We start from the raw sequence: 20093 nt of genomic DNA on the forward strand, positions 1-20093 counted from the left end.
ATTGCTGTTTAGCATTACTATGGAGTAGGGAATAAAGTCAGATTCTCATTATCCATCTCACTATTGATATTTCTCACGTGATGTCCTTCAGTGTCCAATCATTCTGTGCATTTAAAATTAGAAAATTAAATTTGAGACTTGCGCTGCTTTACAAGATTCTTTAAAGTCTGTTTCTTCTTTTGGTCACTGAAGCTACAAGTCAATAAGATGGTAGAAAATCCTCCCTAAACTGCCAGATTGTGTCTGCTGGCGTTATTTTTGTTATTTGATCCTTCAATCCTTCAGAACTTAAAATATGCTGTTGCATGTGAGTTAGACCTGAACTACTGTATCTGAACATGCATAGAAGATGATTTCTGCATCTTTTATTCTTTAATATGGAAAGTAAATTATATGTACAGGTGGAGACATAACCATTTTCTGTGTTGAAATTAGGTGACATTCATTTATCTTTGTGTTCTGAAATCCTGTAATTTGCAGGTGTTTTCATGATTCATTCAGTTGTCCTGGTTAAAAAAACCCAAACAAACAGAAAACCCAGTCATTTAGGATTAGAATGTTTAGAAGTGGTGTGGGGAAAAGAGTAAAATTGTCAGATACTATTAGTAGCAGAAAACGTGGAGGAGGAGTGCTTGCCCTCCCTTATGTCAGAGTGGCTGGTGTTAGGTTACTCCTACAACTCCAGACGGGCAGTTGTGCTCGGATAAGTCTCACTTACAATGAGCGAAAACTTACAAGTCTAATCTGTCAACGCTTCTGGCTGATCTTTGCTAAATAAAAATGAAAAGCCTGAATTGGTTTGTGTCCATGTCTACAGCAATTAAAAGGAAAGTACTATTGATTTGTTTGACCTATGTATTCAGTCAGTTCCGAGCCACTGAGGTAGGACTTTACATAATGTATATTTTCCTTAGAAATTTATAATAGAAATACTTCAGTGATGTTGATTTAAAATGGAGTGTGTGATACCCTAGAACATAAACTGAAAAATATCTTACCATGTTGGTTTTTTAATAGTCACCACTTTTTCAACTCTTTTTTTTTTTCCCTGTAGTGTTTACACTATGTTTCCCTATAGTATTCTTCATTGGTCTCCTGCCTCAGGTGAATACATTTGTGATGTATCTTTGTGAACAGCTGGACATTCATGTCTTTGGTGGCAATGGTGAGTGTTGTGTTTTTTCAGTGGCAAAAGTATGAGAGTTGGAGCAGCCAAGAGCAGTATGTTAGCTAAAAAAATTAGTGGTTACACTGTTTTTATTCCTACCCTCTAAATATAGAATACTTTAATTGTGTTTTTTAAAAGCCTAAAAGTCTTCTGATTGATTGTGATTCTGATTCTATTGACAAATACAATTACTGTCCCAGTAAGTCTGTCACTTCTTCCTCAGCTGGTTTCTATTGCAGTTAACTATTCCCATGGTAAAGCTGTTCAATAACTGAGGAGATTTAAAAAGCCACATAAAATGTTCTTAATAAAACTTACTTGTAGGGGAAGATACAGTTAGCTGCTCTGGTTTGAATTGCCTTTTTTTTTCCCATCAGAGGAAACTAGCGGGCTGATACCTTAAACAGACTGAAGTATTTTGTATTCTAACTTAAGAAGATAACAATGTTTTTTCTCTTTTCTTTCCATTTCTGTGATCTTCAGCTACCACAAGCCTGCTTGCAGCACTTTACAGTTTTATCTGTAGTATTGTGGCAGTAGCATTGTTGTATGGACTGTGCTATGGTGCCCTGAAGGTGAGAAAAACTTTATGGTACAGTAAACTTTCATGTTTTGGGGTTTGTTCTCTGCTTCCTTCTGTATTAAGTAACTAAAGTATGCAACTACTGAACTGGAAATATTAGTTTGATTTACTAGGGTTTTATTCTTGCTCAGCTGTGATGTCAATAGAGGACATGCAATGCAGGAACAAAGCAGATTTGTTTTTGCTTTTAAAAGGTGTGTGATTTGTGCTGGTTCTAATGGGGCTTTTTTTGGTTGAAAACACATGACATTTAGCTTCATTTCCATTCTACATCAATTCTTGAAAATATCATGCAAGTGACTTGTTACTAGCAGAGTCTGCATGTACTTGTATGTTAATCTCTCAAAATGGCTCGTTAGTATTTTTTTCTGGTGTTGCAAAAAATAAAATAGTATTTTCTAATTAATATTTATTTGAGAAGAAACCAAGAAATAGGTTCTAGTGTCAAAGTGAAGATGTGTGCCTATCTGAAGGGGAGAGTTAGAGTTAGCTGGCCAAGGCACACACATACACACCCTCCACATACCCTGTTTTCCTTGCTTGAAATGCTGTTTGGAAACAGTATGGAGTGTGATGCTGGTTCTGTTTATTCATTTCAGGTGTGTGTCAATAACCAGACATGCTCAGATTACAATGAATTGTAGCATGTGTGGGTCCAGTTCAGAGTTGGCTGGCATTTCCACTTTATGACAGAAAGTTCCTAGAGGAGTTATCTCATGATGCTATCACCTGCAGGATATCATTAGCTTTCTGTGAATTGGTGCACTTCTCATTAGCTTTTTGTAAACACATCCATTTAAGACAAACAAGCTTTAGCAAAGAATAACTCTTTCATCTTTGTAGATCCAGTACAGATCAGGAAAACACAAATAAAGCCACTGTTTAATCTGCATTCAGCACATTAGGAAAAATCTTGAGTCAAATACATGTAATGTTCAAAATTAAGAAGTGACTAAATACAGCTCTTAACTGTGGTCTCAGGGAATGCAGGAAATGCTTCATAACGGTTATGAGAAAATGACTGTTTAATGATTAAGATGGTGTAGACTTGAGGGATGTACACTGTTAGAGTTTCTGATCTGTGGTTAAACGTAGGTAAAGATAGAACAATATTTTTGTACAAAAAGCCCTGGCTTATTTTTGTGGAATTGTAGTTAATTTCTCTGTTCTCTGTGATATATATATATAGTTCTTGTATGTCAGGTAAAGTGGTGTGTACTTTGTCTCCTTTTTATTAACATTTTGTTTCTGTCTCCAGGATTCCTGGGATGGGCAGCATATTCCAGTTCTCTTCTCCATATTTTGTGGTTTGTTAGTGGCAATATCGTATCATCTCAGCAGACAAAGCAGTGACCCTTCTGTACTTTTGTAAGTGACTCAGTTTGTATCTCTTCCCCAATGAAGAAGCAAGTTGCAAGGAAAAACTACAAATAATGTTACTACTTAGTACTGTTTGAACTTGTACTCACCAACACTAATCAAAAATAGTATATTCTTGGTTCAATAGTTAGAAATCCTCAAATTTTGCATCTACTTCCTTCTCTAACAGTGATCTTTTTTGTGACTTCTGGTAAATCACTTACATGCCAAAATCTGATTTAACTGCCTGCTGATGTTCTCCAGAATGTCAGTCAGGTGCCATCTTTCTGCTGCTGGTTTTTTGGGAATAACATGTACCCTTTTTGTGTTTAAAGAGGTGTTCAAGGCACTGGTTTAAGCTGAAGTCCACAGGAGGACTTCTTGAATACTTCCACTTCTCTTGTTGATATATTCTTATATTGAATGTGTGCTCCAAGCACTTGTTCAAAAAATTATGCTAAGTTATAAAGATCTGGTTTTGTGATGAGTATTTCCATTTAGCATGGGGAAACAGGCATTCATGTTATTCTTAGTTGGAGTAGAGATCTGATGCTGAAGGTGTCTGATTCAGTTAATAATGATACATGTGAAACAAAATAGTTCCAGTAGGAGAAACACCTCCCCAGAATAGCCAATAAAAGCTCAGCCACATACCTAGATGAGGCAGAGCTTGAACTTGGATTTAATGTAGCCATAAGGTTAGATGAATTTGATAAATAGTGTCCTGGGGTAGATAGGGAAGGACCTCCTCTGTGAACAGCAAAGCTAATGATGCATGAGTGTTTACACCAGAGGAAATTTCTTATCTTTGGGTTGACCACTAAACCTTGTCCAGTTACTCTTAGTTCAGTTTATATGAGGTTCTTTTCCCTAGATACTTGTTCTCTTGTTCTTTCCAAAAACTAAAGCCTGGATGCTCATTTTTGACTGTGGCACAGTTAAGCATTGTAATACATTGCAGTATGCAATTTCCTTTGAAGATCTAGGGCTCATTCTGTAGTGATCTTCCTGTCCATAAAATGAAATAATATTTCTGCATTATGTAGGATATTGTAAGAAAAATCACACTGAGAGATGTTGCGAGACAATTTGTTATGGCTAGTAACATTGCACATGGGCTTCTAAAAGCTTAAGTGTAAGGTTTTGGAGCTTTAATATCAGCAAGGCCTGCTAAGAATTTAGAAGTTTGGTCAGCATAGCTAATTCATTAATCAGGCTGGAATAGGTTTCTTTCGTTGTTGTTGTTGAATTATACCAAAGAATTAATGTTTTTTTAAATGGTGCTGCCAAATAGACTGCTTCTAAATTTTGCACATTTCTTTTCAGTTATTTATGAGTTCAAGTTTTGTTTCATGAATGCTAAATTTCACTTAAAATTCAGTTTTTGTTTAATTACTCCTGTGTTGCTACCAGAGAAACTGTAGTTTGAATATCTGGCTGCTGCTCTTTAATAATCAGTGTTCTGTACAACAGAGAACTAATTCTTTTATAAAGTTGAGATCTCTGTAAATTTGCTCAGCTGTGTGAAAGCACTGATGTGCCAAAATTAACTTTTTGTGGTCAATATTTAGTAGAACTTCTGACTTTGTTATTATTATAAAACTACATAGAACAATACATGCTTTTCAGTGGGATTTTTTGGTCTTTCTTTTAAGCTCTTTAGTGCAATCAAAATTTTTTCCTAATTCTGAAGACAAAAACCCTGAGGATCCTCTGTCTGAAGTAAAAGATCCTTTACCTGAGAAGCTTAGAAATTCTGTGGTAAGTAGGCTTTTTTATTATTATTTTTTTAATTCCATTTAAGCATTTGCTTTGTGTTGGTTTGTTTAGTATCCATCCAGATCTTGCTTAGATCACACTTGTCACTTAGCATGGTTCTAGAATGGATATCGCAGCATTTCCTTTCAATCTGCAGCTGAACTCATGTGCTACACCTAGGAGTATAATGCTGATATTGCAATTTTAAGTTATTTAAAAGCAGAGAAAGTTGGAATTCCCTAGTGTGGATTCATTGAAGTAGCACTGAGTATCTTTTATCTCATGGATAATAATAGATTGCTTTTGCATAGAAGTTAGTGGGAAAGAGTTAAAGGTGGCAAAACTATGTTAACTCAGTGTTCCTAATAATTATGAGGAAGAGCTTTGTGCTTGTTGTTCCACAAGTGGAAATTAAAAATGATGGCAAATATTTTGGAGCTTTTTGTGGTTTGTTTGAGTGATCTAAGTTGTTTTGTTGTTTGCTTCCTTTGGAAGCAGATGTAACTTTTCCATTTATTTAAACACTACTTTGAATTTTTAGTACAAAGTCACTTAAAATATTTATGGAAGTAGTAATATTTAAACATTATTCTTTTTGACACAATGTAGCAATAAGTAAGAGATTTAAGAAGCTTAGTGTATTTAACTTGTGCAAAAGAAGTCTGAATATTCATTTAGCTTTGTGTAGGGCTCAGCTTTAGACTAAACTGTTTTTCAGAATACAGCACTTACAAGCTTTGAGGTGCAGTGTGTGGAAACTGCAAATAAATATTTAGAGCAGAGAAAGTGTAATTCTTTTAACATTTAGCAGGAAAGAGTTAACATAGGAGCTGCAAGCTCCTCTTCAGCTCTCAAACTGTGGTGTTAGTCTCCAAGGGGGCAGAGGAGCTGAGGATTTTGATAGTCTTTCTTACAGAGGTTTTCAGAATCAGGACAACTGATTAAAAAAAAAAAAGTAACCTGTAGCCAAAGACGTTAAGGCTTTGCAGTAATAATTGCTGTGTGTAATTATTTGGCCAATTTTGGAGTAGGCAATCCTTTAACGATTTTCTGGGCTGTAAATATTGATGCTGTTTTTACAGAGTGGGAACAAGCCTACACTTGAGGCTTCGAGTTGCAACGGCCCTAAGTACGCATTGCCCCCTTGTGGCTGAGTCTGGCATTACTAGTCTTGAGGCGGGGCTTGCCCGTTATCAAAGGCTTGTTCTCATTAGGCTTGTTTTCATTTCATAGGCTTAGGAGTAATGGAAAATTGAGACTCGTTCCTCGGTGTCATTCCAAAGTTATCCTGTACCCTTCTGCAAAGAAGGCAGAAAAGGTTTTTTTTTCACCTGGTTGGTAGCTGAGCCTCGGCAGCACTCTTCCAGGGCTCTTAATTGCCCTGTAGTTTAAACGCTTCTTAGATCATAAAGAGGAAATTTGATTGTGCTTTTATCAGGGCATCCTTACACCACCTCACAGGCCAGGATTACAGAATATATTTGATATATTGATTTGTCATGCCCCACTATGAGTCTTTCCCTTTCACTTAGCTGAACTGATACTCTTAACTGTAAGGTTTGTCTTGTGAAATTTCAAATAACTTCAGTGGAAGTAGTTAACACCGGCATAATTAAAAAATCTTTAATCAGTTTCAGTGTTACTGCATTTGTGTGTTAAGGAGGTATTGAAAGTTTGCACTCTATCTTGGGAATATTTTCCAACTTTAATGATTCTAAGAGGTCAATCAAAGCTGGTATTTTCTAAAATTATTTTATTTTGACTCCACAGAGTGAACGATTGCAGTCTGACCTGATCGTGTGTATAGTCATTGGTGTCCTCTATTTTGCAATTCATGTCAGTACAGTATTTACAGTTTTACAGGTAAGATGTTACCTGGTATCTTCAATTTGCCTTCTGTATGCAAATACTCTGGTATGATATAAAGTGTATTCTAGTAGTTCACTGAGTCTTCTGGCTAATTTTAGATGGTATTTAAACATATAGCATGATAAGTACATGACTGACTGAAGGTCTTCACTTTTATGTGCTCAAAAGATCATCTTCCTTAGCTCTTTCTTGGTTTCTTCTTATGTTATAGACTTTCATTATAGCCTCTGACACAAAACACCCTATTTTGAGTCATCGATCTCAGATAGTGTCAGAATTGTTTTGAAATAAGGAAAAGTGAAACTTTAAAAAAAATGTTTAAAATGTTTAGTGCTTAAGGTTTGAGGGGCTCAACCTTGACTCAGCAGTTCCATGCTGGAATGGCTCTTTGTAGACTATAGTATAGGGCAGTACGGCTTTACTGGAATGATTATTTACAGGACTTTAAAGATCATTTGAGTTTCAAGTTTTTGACTTGTCAATGTAGCTAGTGCTTTGGATGCTTTTAATGTGTATATGTGGGTCTTGATGATAATGGCATGGGACTAGATCCTGTGCTTGAATTGAAGTAAAATGTTTCCCTCAAGAAACAGTTATTGAGTTTCTTATTTTGGAACTATTGACTAGCTTATGAATAGCTTTATGTAAGGCAAATGAAAATTTCTGGCATGTATTTTAGAATACATGCTGCTTAAAGTAAGAAACTAATTTTAAAAAGCATACACATTTAAGTAATTTCATTTCTTCATGGTGAAGTACATTACTTAAGCATGTGTACCTGCATATTCTGAGGAAAATATCCTTTCTACTATTGTATGGATAGATTTCAGCACTCCACCTGAATGTTGCTTTCCCTCATGTTTGAGAGACTTGGCTGTATGCTCTTCACCAGTTGTATATTTCAATAGGCTTGGGCTTCACGGAATTCAAAGAGCGTATGACAAGATAATGCAATCCCAGTTTTACAGTTATCTAGACTTACGTAGAAATTTAGAGAAAATTTTAATGTGTAGAAAGCTTTATTGTGAAATCCAACCATCATCCATTGTTAATTTTACAGTATTTTGTGACTTCTGTGGAAGGAATTGGTCTTGTGGGAGTCTTCTTACCTTCTCAAGTGAATGTGAAACTAATGATTTGCTTATACCTCCTTTTATCCAGCAGATGGAAATGTAAATTGGGTTCAGCGTTTAGAGAATAATACCTTTATAAAATGAAATGCATATGGGTCAGAAGCAATGGACTGTAAAAGAAGATTGGTGTACTGTTTTTAATTGAAAGTACATTTCAGCTCAGAGAAAATTTGTTAGATACGAAGGGTTTTTTTTCTCACAGGGTTTCTTGTTTTATATTAAAATTGGTAGTACAGTTTCTCATGAAGAGATACATTAGTATTGCAGGAGTGCCTGCCCATATGCTGGAAAAGAAGCATTTGCTGGAAAATACACTAGCAAAGTGGTATTTCATTTTGTTTATAAAACACAAATCTTAATTTCTTCAATTCTTCTTTTTAGCCTATTTTAAGTTATGTTCTCTATGCATTGGTGGGTACGGTGGGCTTTGTGACCCATTATGTTCTGCCTCAACTCCGAAAGCAGCTTCCTTGGCATTGCTTTTCTCACCCGCTGCTGAAAACCAAGGAATACCATCAGTTTGAAGTCCGGAGTAAGTATTGTTTGAAACACTTTCTTGAACTTGCTGTAGCTGCTGACCAACTTGTGTTACCTATTGATATACTTATTCTCTTTACTATTCTCATCACTGGAATTTCATTACATCTGATCTATAAATGTATTTGTTTCTCAGTTCCTCATGCTTTGATTCAGTGACATTTTATATATCTCTTAACTGATGATGGTAATGAGTGTTAATATTGTCTAAGAGCAGTTCCATTAAAACATAGTCTTCAAAATCTTAAGTGGCAAAGTTTGTGCTTATGATTGCCTCAAGAATTTTTCATAAAGATCAAGTGCGTTTCATTCTGTATTTGCTCAGCGTAGCAAGTTTTCAGATGTTTTAGAGGATTAGCTGTGGTGAATGCTGGTGGAGTCTTCATCATGGCACTGATTTAGTTTTTAATAGTATTGTTGACATGTTTAACAACAGAAAATAGTGCGAGTGGCCCACTGATGGATGAATACACCAAGGGACAAGTCTTACAACTTGATCTGCACAGATACGTGCTTGCAGCTTGTGCTAAAACCTATGTTTTCATGGAATCTTTCCCCAGAGATGTAGAAAAGATGAAGTTGCACTGCTTATCAATTTTCCATAATGGATAAATGTTGTGGTAGATTGTGGGGACTTCACTGTTGGAATGTTTTTATTGTTAACAGCAGACTTAAGAAATTTCAGTCTAAATTGACTTGAAAACAAATTATTTTGGTTTTTCTTTTCAAATAGTTGTCAAAACAAGAGAGTATTCTGCTGCTTTCAGGAGCAAAGAATTATCAGAATTGATTAGCAAACTTTCTACTTTGTAGCAGCCATTCAATGTGGTCTTTTTGTTGATGTCTAACTTGTCGGATTTTTTTTCCCAGTGACTGCATGTAAAGATGGATAAATATGAATAGCAATTGTAGTATGATGTCAGACTTTATCTGGAAGAAGTGAAAAGTGCAACTGTATGCCTTAAGTCTTTAATCTCTAAAACTAGAAAAGCTACAGTTGTTGCCCTTTATGTATGCATCAATGTTTACCATAACTTTTGACATTAAATCTTCTAGCTTGTATTGTAGAAAAAAAAATCTATTGTAATTTGCAGTAATTTGAAACATACCTTACAATTCTTGTAGAAGTTTAAAAGAAGTTGCTCAAGTGACAGACATTTGTGTTGGCAAGTTACATAGGCTGTTCTGTATTGTAGAGTTGTAAACCAGGAGTCCTTCAGATTAAATAGGGCTGAAAACCAGTATTTTTGCGTGACATTAAAATGCATTAATTCAAACAGCTTCATCAATAGCATTGTTGAAATTATTGAAGAGGTGGAACCCAGTTTGTTTCCTTCTGTGTACAGTAAGCAAGTAGCTTACCTACCAACTGTTCTGTTGTTTTGTGAACACTGCAAAAACTCTTAACAGGGCTACTGACAGGAACTTCTCTTCATTTTGCTTAAATAAAGCTACCAAAGTCCATTGTGAGAAAATGGTTATTCCAAGTTAATTGGATGAAGAGTCTTTATTTTGTAACTAGAGATTTTTGATTTCACAGTGCCATCTGATTGCTTCTTTTTAATATATCTTGACAGATGCTGCACATGTTATGTGGTTTGAGAAACTTCACATTTGGCTCCTTTTTGTAGAGAAGAATGTTATCTATCCACTGATAGTCCTCAATGAGCTTAGTAGCAGCGCTAAGAATATTGCTAGTCCAAAGAAACTGGATACTGAGTAAGTAGAAAAGGCTATTAAGTGCTCTTGAGTATGTCTGCTGTGATGGGAAATTAAATAATGACTTCAGGTGTCAATGGGAAGACAGAACACCTTAATGGTATTGTCTTAAGCGTAAGGCAAGGAATAAATAAAGCTTTTCTTTATTTGAAAGCCTGTATAAAGCTGACTTGAACTGATGGGACTATTACACTGTTAAACTGGACACTCCTGCAAAGATAAATCATTCAACTTGCAGCATATACTGTGAAGATGGAATGTTGTGGAATTACCTAGTAGTGTGATGTTTGCTTGTTGAGCTACAGAATCTATAATTATCCAGATGGCAAGTTCAAGATAGTGTTGATATATGTTCTGGTATTTTATCAGGTGTAAATTTCAGACTTGTTCCCTGAGTTGGTGTGCCAGCATGCTGCCTCTCTGCCCCTTTCTTCTCTCACCAAGAAATTCCCCAGGCTTCCTAGGCCCTAAGTATAATCCATATCCAGATGGAATTGCACACTGCTTCTTAAATTGAGTTGTAGTTATAATCCCTTGAGCAGTGTACCTGATTGTCTCAGCGAACGATAGCTCAGTAATAGGCACTGCATTTTTTGCCTCCAAGAAACAGTAACCAGGTTTCTTTTTTGGATTTGAAGTTCTATTAATTTAGAACAAAAGAGTATAAGTATTGAAACTAAACAGAAAATATTTTGGGGGACAAGTTGTTTAATTAATTTTGTGGGGTGGTGTGTGGCTTTTTTGGCTTTCTTATTTTAATCCCTGCATCTAGTAAGTTCTTGCTTTGGGTTCACTATCACAGTCACTATGAGACCTTTGGGAGAAATGTTGCCATTATGTTACTTTTAATTCTTGTTTTAATAACCCTTTGCTATGTCAGTTGCTGCATCTGAAAAATTTGCTGTTCCCTCAATAGAAATTAGAGCAGTATAGTCACGCAGGAAATAATAATCCAGTGTTCATTAACATCCTCTTGATGATTAATCTAGCATTTTTTATTTTAGTATTCATAACCTAAATTAAAGATCAGGTTTCTCTTCAGACTACACGGATATTTCATCTCCGAATTTTTTTTTTCTTTTTTAGTGGCATGCTTAAAAATAATCTTGAACATTGATTGGCTTGAGAGTACGGATGAAAATATTTAGATAGTAACCTTAAAAAAAAAAAAAAATCAGAAGTTGTCTTTGAAAAAAACAACAAATCATTAACACCCCCTGCCCCCACTTCCAAAAGCAAATCCAAATCAAAGTTTGAAGAGATTGGTATTGCATGACAGCACAACTTAAGTGGTCTTTAAACCCCTTTCAGATAACAGGTAATAACTGTTTTGTGTGACTTCCTTACACAGGTTGGGTGCTTTAATGATCACAATAGCTGGCTTGAAGTTACTGCGTTCATCATTCAGTAGCCCAACGTGCCAGTATGTCACTGTTATTTTCACAGTGCTCTTCTTTACTTTTGATTACAAAAGTTTTACTGAGACCATGCTGCTAGATCTCTTCTTCATGTCCATACTCTTCAGCAAGGTAACTTTTAACTCTATTTTTAGGTGTTTCAGTTCATCCAAAGGGGAAAACAGATGGATAGTCCTATCTGATAGGTAATCTTGCAGATTCTTGGTCTTTTGTACTGTAATAGATACTCTGTAAGACAGCTAAGGCTTCTCTTTCCAAAGCATTTATGTTGGCTTGAGAAACCATATCTAACTTTCTAAACATCTCCTGAGTTTGTACATAGAACAATCAAGTGCATCTTATGTTACTTGCTTTTATAATTACATCTTTTTTTGAGGTATCAAAACTTCTGGTAGGTCAGTAAGAACTCTAGGATGACCAGTAAACTCCTCAGCATGTAAGACATGTTGATTATTAGTGAAAATACTGAATTGTTTTTCTCTTTTTTTTTTTTCTTTTTTCCCCTATAGCTTTGGGAACTCTTTTATAAATTGAGATTTGTATATACCTACATTGCTCCCTGGCAGATCACATGGGGGTCTGCCTTCCATGCTTTTGCCCAGCCCTTTGCTGTGCCACGTATCCTTTGAAAATGCAAACCTTCTTCTGAAGTTGTGTGTTTATAACTTCTGAGTACTGCATTATAATGGATTCTGTGTTACGGAGTAAAACTGCTGAAAGAGCAGGTTTGTCTAGTGAGTATTTACAAAGAAGCTGTGCACACTTTCTGCCTTGTTACAATGCTATGAATTATATGGTAATGGTAGGAATAGCATCTTGAGGTAAAAGAAACATGGACCAGAAATCTGAAAAATCACATGATTTTTCTTTTGATAGTCATTCCCTTTTACAGGAGTCACTCATTATGGTTTTAGACTTGAGTTTTGCATTTTAAACTTCTGTAGGCTGGTTTGAATGGAGTGTTGAGTTAGTATTTTCAACTGAATTTTTGGGAATGACTGTCATGTCTAGTGCCAGATTTCCATCTATTTCTGTTTTTAAAAACAAAAAGAATCCCCTTATTGCTGGAAATACATCTTTGCTGCATAGAAATTCATAGAGATCTTGTTTTGCTCTTCATTGGTGTTATTGTCTATATTGAACACAATCACAGAAGGTAAAAAAAAGTAGTTGTTGCTTTGCTTTCCTTTCCTTAATTCTCTTATCCTACAGATTCTGCCATGTTGTTTGTCCAAGCAGTAGTGTCAGCTTTCTTCTCTACTCCACTGAATCCTTTTCTGGGAAGTGCAATATTCATCACTTCATATGCCAGGCCTGTCAAATTCTGGGAAAGAGACTACAAGTAGGTGAAATAATAAAGTTTTAAGTCATTTGTTTTTAATAGACTAGATATGTCTGAAGTGTTGGTTTGCAGCGTTTGTTTGTTTCTTTTTTAACTTGCGAATTTCTGCTACTTTTTTCTGTCAGAGAAAACTAGTATAAAGCACTGTGAGTTTTCACTGAACTTGTTTCTGAAATACTGTAGCAGGTGTTTTTTCCACTAGGATCATTTGCCACAGCTGCTTAAGTAATTTCTACTTAGTGATATGCCATCCTGGTGTTTTTAAACATGGAATTTATGGTATTGTGAAGTGCAATTTTAATCAAAAAGTAAGCTTATACATAAGAAAGTTTTGGGGACCAGTTCATAGGTGTATTTTACCTGTGTTCGTTATTGTTCTGCTCACAGCAAAACTGGCTGAACTTAATACAAAAATCTTTCAAAGTAAGTATTTTTTTGTTCAAGGTGGGATCAGTAGTAAAAGAACTTTCAGGTCAGAATGTGTTTGTTGTTGTTTTATTTCTCTTAAGCTCCCTATTGGTGATAGTGTATCAGACCAGTAAAATATTATATAAACAGCATAGGGCAAGTGGATATTTCTGGTGGATATTTGAGCGGATATTTCTGGTGTTTCTTATTTCCCTTTTAACATTAGAACAATTTAAATGAAATGTTCCAAATCTTAGATTAAAGTGTTATAGTTGTAATTTCACGTAATGAAAGAACTGTCTAAAAATTAATCTTTCAATAAAGTCTACTGAAATGTTAGCTGGGCTGATTTAATTGGTCTTAATTTTTTCTCACATGTATAACTTTGATACCTAAGAAAATATATGCACTTTCATCTAAAGTGCAAGATTATTCTATGGCTATTTACTGTGGGCAAACTTTATTAGGCATTATAATGCTATCATACACAAAAAAATACTTTTACATATGAGAAGAGCAGAAAAGATGCATCTAAAATTATTTTAAAATAACTTTTTGAAACTATTTCATTGTGAATATTGAACACAATATTAGTAGTTTCTTTTCTTAGACATTCTTACAGTAATATGTTTTGTATTAAGTACGCTTTATTTTATTTTATTTCAGCACGAAACGTGTGGATCATTCAAATACTAGACTGGCTTCACAGCTGGATCGGAATCCAGGTAGCTCTCCTAGCTGGATTTTGGTAGTTGGTTTGGAGTTTTTGGGTGTTGGTTTATTTGAGGGGTAGGGGGCCATTTGGGAAGTGGGTTGGTGGGGTTTTTTTTTGTTTTTTTTCTTTTTTTTTAGGGGTGGGTTTTCTTATAGTGGCTTTTTTTTTTTTCAAATGTAAATTACTTTTATTGGATTTTTATAGGATTCATGGTCACTTTGCCCTCTGATCTTGTCCAGCCATGCCCAACATCTGTCGCTCAGGCTACTGTTAGTTTTTCTTCTGTCATCTCTCTTGCTTTATTCTTTAGGCTCTCCCATAAGTTTTTTTTATTTCACTTTTAAGTTTGTGTTCCTGCTTTACCTTTTTATTTATAATAGTAGCAGACATTAAACTATTTTGCTTTTTATTCTTGAGTGATTTAAAAAGTACCAAGTATTATTTGAGAGTGTCTCAATGTCATGGTAATGAGATGAGTACAACAGACATCGCTGAGATGTCTGTGCTCATTTGCTTTTGCACTTTATTATCTTGAATAGGTTGATGGGGAGGTTCATGAGTGGAACTGAAGGAATAATTTGGAAAATGGAGGAGTGACTAAGAAAAAATATGATTCAAAATATAAATGTTACTTGGCATTCATTTGGAGTAGTTGTCCCATAAAAAAGGGGAAGTGGGGGGTAGACCATGACCTTGAAAACAGCATTGTGGTTAAGAAAAAGATAGGATTCAATGTGAAGTAATAATTGACATTCAAGCTTGATGTTTTTCTGCAGTTTTAGATAACCTAAATTCAATCTTCCTGCAGGTTCAGATGATAACAATCTGAATTCTATCTTCTATGAGCATTTAACCCGTTCCCTTCAGCACAGCTTATGTGGAGACTTGTTGCTGGGTCGCTGGGGAAACTACAGTACTGGCGATTGCTTCATCCTAGCCTCTGACTACCTCAATGCACTAGTACACCTTATAGAGATAGGAAATGGCTTGGTCACCTTCCAGCTGAGGGGGCTTGAGTTCAGAGGTGAGTATCTTAGATGTCCTTAGCTGTCTGCACTAAAAAGTAGGCTTCTGCTTTGGAAACTGAAGTTATTTGCAGTTCTATCCTGCTAATAAATTGCTTTGAAAATGGGCTGCAGGGCCTTTTGATGTTCCTGTCACTTGATGCTAAGTCCCTCTTTCCATTTTAGTGTAACATAGATACTTCTTAGTGAAACCTAACTAAAATGGGATCCTAGAGTGATAAATTAAGCTAAATCTTTTGTGTTTATTGGTGGATAGTTCACTTAGTGTTAAAATAATTTAATTGGAAATAGGCTGAATTTTAAAGTCTTCCAAACACAAGTTCACATTAAAGCAGTCATATAAAGCATTAAACTCTTTCTTCTTTCCTCTGCTTTCTCCTAAGGAACTTACTGTCAGCAACGAGAAGTAGAGGCCATCACTGAAGGTGTAGAGGAAGATGAAGGTTTTTGTTGCTGTGAACCAGGCCACCTTCCTCACATGCTTTCCTTTAATGCTGCCTTTGGGCAGCGTTGGCTGGCTTGGGAAGTGCTTGTAACAAAGTATGTTCTGGAGGGTTACAGCATCACTGACAACAGTGCAGCTTCCATGCTTCAAGTCTTTGATCTCCGGAAAATTCTCACCACTTACTATGTGAAGGTGTGGTTCTGCTCAGTGCAGCCTGTGGGGGGAGGCCGGCTGGGCTGCACTTGGGAACTGCTCAATGTCTTGAACCCATAATGTCTGTCACATGAGGATCAAAGGGTGAGGTGCTAATTGCAGCTGTATGAACACCTTCTGCAAAGGAGGACAGTTTGTTGTACTGATTGGTGACTCAGTAGTCTGGCACATGAACAGGACAATGACCCTGCACTCCAGCTCAGAGAGAGGACACCTCCTAGCTGGAGCTGGAATAGATACTTTTAAACTGTTACCCAAACACAATAGCTCTGTTGTAAGAGAAGAGTTGAGAAGAGTTAGTTAGTTAGTTTCTTTAGAGAAAGCCAAGCTGCTTTAGTCTTCATAAGCTGTCCAAACCCATATTTGGTTCTTAAAAAAGAAACAAGCCCTCTCTTCCAGTTATAAGACAACTGTAGTCTCAGATCCTTTCTGGTAATCAGTGTACTAATTGAGATTTTTCATAAGCTACTCTCTTACTGAGAGCTGAAAATTTTCAGGTTAATATATTTCCAAGATAATTATTCACACATGCACACAAGTGGTGTTCCCTAGCACAGGGATCTTAAACTGTTTTGTGTTTTAGCTTTTTTTAAAATTTAGAATTCTTTAGAAATTCTGTATGTAAGCTTCTATGTTAAGTAAATAAAAATTTCTATGTATGTGTTTTCTGCAAGAATTACAGTGAGGATCTTATCGCATCCTTTTTTTCCTTTCCTTATTCCTTCAGTGTAGGCTTCAGAACTCCTGACAGTCTTTAAAAAATACTCCTATACGCCACCTGTATTGTGTTTTCTATGCAAATCTCTTGTACCTGTGAGCAATAGAAATGCTACTGTGTATCAGTTCTGTTCATTTTCACAAAAAAAAAAAAAAATTCAAATAAGTTGAAACATTGAGATTGACTGGATTTTTTTTAAATTGCAGTATTGACTCATATTTTTAACTGCTACTGTTTCAGGGAATCATCTATTATGTCACAACATCCCCCAAGCTAGAGGAATGGTTAGCTAACGAGACAATGCAGGAGGGACTGCGGCTGTGCACAGACCGCAATTATGTGGATGTAGACCCAACATTTAACCCCAATATTGATGAGGATTATGACCACCGTCTGGCAGGGATCTCACGAGAGAGCTTCTGTATGATATATTTGAACTGGATAGAATATTGCTGCTCTCGAAGAGAAAAGGTAAGCATGTGAGGAAAGCCATTCACTAGGATGGTGTCACTTTTTTCCTGTTGGTTTGACTTACAGATGGCTTTAATGCTAAATTTTAAAATAAGTACGTATAATTAAAGTCTTTCGATTGAAATGGTTTTGATCTTCCAGTTCTGAGATGTGAATTTAATAGATTCTGTAAGTAGTGTGCAGTTTAACCGGTTCATTAATAAATTTTATTTGCCAGCTCAAATCAACCAGTTGAATCTTCATATACATTTCATAGACATTTATCTACATGCAGAAGGGTATGTCTGCAGAATTGATGTTTTGTACTTAAGGTTGATTAGTGAACACTGATATCTAACTTAAAAAAACTCCAAAACAAAAATCCCTAAACCCCAAGATACCTATTTCCAGCTCAGGCTCGCTCCTTCTTTCTCAGTGATCACATTATACCATTTCCTTGGAGCACTGGAATTGTTGGCTTGTGAAAACAGTCATCCTACATTCAGTCTTTTCTTCTTTCCACAATCCTTTCACCTTTTAAATAGGAGTGTTAGTATGTTTGTAGAGGAATGCCTTGACTTGTTACTGTTTACAAAATAACTGTGTCAAATTAGTGTTGCCTTTGAGAATAAGCAGAAATTGATTGAGATTAAAGGGACAGGAATATAATTGGAATTTATGTGTTTAATGAGGGACCCAAAACTTAAGGGTTCAGTTTTGCTTTGGAAGTAAAAGATCAGTTAAAGCCCATTGTAACAGGGTAAGACTTAGTGTCTTATGGTCAAAGGACAAACAACAACCAAAGAACATTATTTCCCTCCAAAGAGTGACTGCTGTGGTAGGTACATACATACACTTGAGAACAGCTATGTTTGGGTCTTTCTGCTCCTTCTGGCAGAATCTTCCTTTTCAGTGGCCATTTCTTTATTCCATTCACCTAATTTATTATTTTTTCTTTTGTTATTACAAGCCACTGGATTCAAGTAAAGACTCACCCCTAGTGACATTGTGTTATGGACTGTGTGTTCTGGGGCGGAGAGCATTGGGAACAGCTTCACATCATATGTCTAGGTAATAAAATGTTGTTGCTGTAAGTTTCCTGTCCTCAAAATCCCTCTGAATTCTTAGATTAGGTTTTAGATTAGTATCTTTTCATAGAAGGAATAGATAATGAATGTCATCTTGCCTTAAACTGGGCAGATTTGCTATGTAACCTGTCTTCATTACAACAGCCAATGAAATGTAACTAAAGAAGAGCAGATGAGGGCGAACTTGCAGCTAAGCATATTGTTTTATTGAACTAATTCAAGATGGGAGTTCTGGTATGGGTAAGGACTAGTTATAACCAGTTTAGAATTGACTGAGTTCTAAAATTAAGCTCCATTTCCTGCACCAACTAGATATCCTATATGGAAGTAAGGGGGAAAAGAGGAAAGTTTCTTAAAATGAAAAACTGATAAGTCTTGGTGGATGTTAGATGAGACCATTGTGGTAAATACCACAGTTTAGGTGATACCACAGTTCAGGTGGCTCTGTGGCAAGCAGTTGTGTTTTGTACAAATCTTAAGCTCAAATCTGTTGTCATATGGCAACTTTCTTGCAGACTGACAGCCTCAATTTTAGAAAACAAATGTAAAATACAGCTATAAGATTCAGGAAATCACAAGGTGATGGCTTAAAAAGAAGCATAATTGGATGTGAAAGCTATTGGTCAGCTGGATGCTGACTATAAAACCTGTTCTACTTCAATTTCAGGGCAACTGTTAATTACTCTTAAGTACCAGCCAATTGCCTCTTGAAGGTTGTGTATATATGGATTTCCAAGACTCATCAGAGCATATTTGATTCTTCACTCTTAAGTTAGCTTAGTAATTGAAAACAGTGCCTTTTAAGCATGAAAAGTTAACGTTTTTATTTTGTAATAAAGCATGGACAACTGAAGTTGGATACCCTCTTTAACTGCTGTGTTACCCTAAAAAGTTTTGCCTTTAAAAATCTTTAGAGTAAAATCAAGCACTCCTCATGGTATTTGTTTGCTTTAGTTCATATAAATAGTCAGTTGCATGTATAGCTTGTTCATTACCTGTTCATTGCAGGTAGACATCTGATGCACCAAGTTTTTTTACACAGACATCTTTTCCCTCTTTTATCCTGTAGCTTACCTTGGTAGAGAAGAATTATGTGCCTTTCTGTGCAGCTCAGTAGTTTATTTGCAGTGATGATAACTGTGGATATGTTTGTACTTCTGTTAATATTTGGGTTGTTTTCATTTTTTCCCCCTCAACAGTAACCTGGAATCCTTCTTGTATGGCCTGCATGCCCTATTTAAGGGTGACTTCCGTATATCTTCAATTAGAGATGAATGGATCTTTGCTGACATGGAATTGCTGAGGAAAGTAGTGGTCCCTGGAATACGGATGTCACTGAAACTACATCAAGTGAGAGATTACACAGAAAGATGTGTCCAGTTTTCTATTTTTGTGCATTTTTTTCTTTTAAAAATTAGTGTCTGGGAGAAAGGGAAAATAGGATGAGAATAAAAGGACTGTGATAGAAATTGACTACTAAAAACAAGGGACTATTGTGTCTTGTCCTTGGATTTATTACAGCTTTTGTGGAAGGTGATACAGAGGAAAAGGGAATGCTGTTTATGCTCAGAGCTTGAAAATTACAATAACTGTAGATCAGAGAACGTGTCAAGCCCTGTTTCATACCTATCTAGAGATTTCCCTTAGGAATAGCTTCTTTGATATTTTCCCTCTTCTCTCCCTACACATGTGTAGTTGGTTTAAAAGGTTATGCGTTCAAAGCTGCATAGTCCTCTCCTCCAGTGGGAGTTGTTTTTCTTGTTCTGTTTACTTTGATGTGTTGTAATCACAGTTTTCAGGTGAGAATGAGAAGGTTGCTTTTCCATAAGTTGAATTAGAGTTTGTCTTTGTAGCGAAGTGTGGGTGAAGAGGAATGATCTCAAATTCTGTCCAGTGCATGTATTAACTCAGCAAGTACACAAAAATGTACTTAGCGATAAGCACTCTGTAAGGGGGCAGAAGTGTTGGTATTTACAAAGAATAGATTGCTTGAAAAGCAGTAAATAAACAAATCTTAGTTGCATTTTAAAAATTAATAATAAAGGTTTGGTTTTTTGCCATCATTGCAGTCTGGAGTCTCCCAAAACTGGCAGTGGTTGAATTAACTTATTCATGTAACACAAACTCTCTGAATCTAGGAGAATG

General features: G+C 35.9%; 1 protein-coding gene across 11 annotated transcripts in view; it reads left to right on the top strand.

The window, feature by feature from the left end:
- Positions 1-20093, top strand: part of PCNX1 (pecanex 1) — an 89414-nt gene that overhangs the window by 53161 nt on the left and 16160 nt on the right. For all 11 annotated transcript variants that reach the window (XR_008437776.1, XR_008437777.1, XR_008437778.1 and 8 more), the window contains 16 exons: positions 1055-1165; positions 1652-1743; positions 3010-3119; positions 4766-4871; positions 6639-6731; positions 8252-8402; positions 9985-10126; positions 11478-11655; positions 12054-12162; positions 12757-12886; positions 13961-14019; positions 14818-15033; positions 15418-15671; positions 16651-16881; positions 17831-17931; positions 19148-19298. Coding sequence is in view for 8 of the 11 variants with exons in the window: in XM_053981614.1 (XP_053837589.1) it covers positions 1055-1165; positions 1652-1743; positions 3010-3119; positions 4766-4871; positions 6639-6731; positions 8252-8402; positions 9985-10126; positions 11478-11655; positions 12054-12162; positions 12757-12886; positions 13961-14019; positions 14818-15033; positions 15418-15671; positions 16651-16881; positions 17831-17931; positions 19148-19298 (2234 nt within the window). In the remaining 3 variants the exon portion in view is untranslated. The remainder of the gene's footprint in view (positions 1-1054; positions 1166-1651; positions 1744-3009; positions 3120-4765; positions 4872-6638; positions 6732-8251; positions 8403-9984; positions 10127-11477; positions 11656-12053; positions 12163-12756; positions 12887-13960; positions 14020-14817; positions 15034-15417; positions 15672-16650; positions 16882-17830; positions 17932-19147; positions 19299-20093) is intronic.

Source organism: Vidua macroura, chromosome 6 (assembly GCF_024509145.1).
Source record: "Vidua macroura isolate BioBank_ID:100142 chromosome 6, ASM2450914v1, whole genome shotgun sequence".
In the NCBI taxonomy this organism is placed as follows: domain Eukaryota; kingdom Metazoa; phylum Chordata; class Aves; order Passeriformes; family Viduidae; genus Vidua; species Vidua macroura.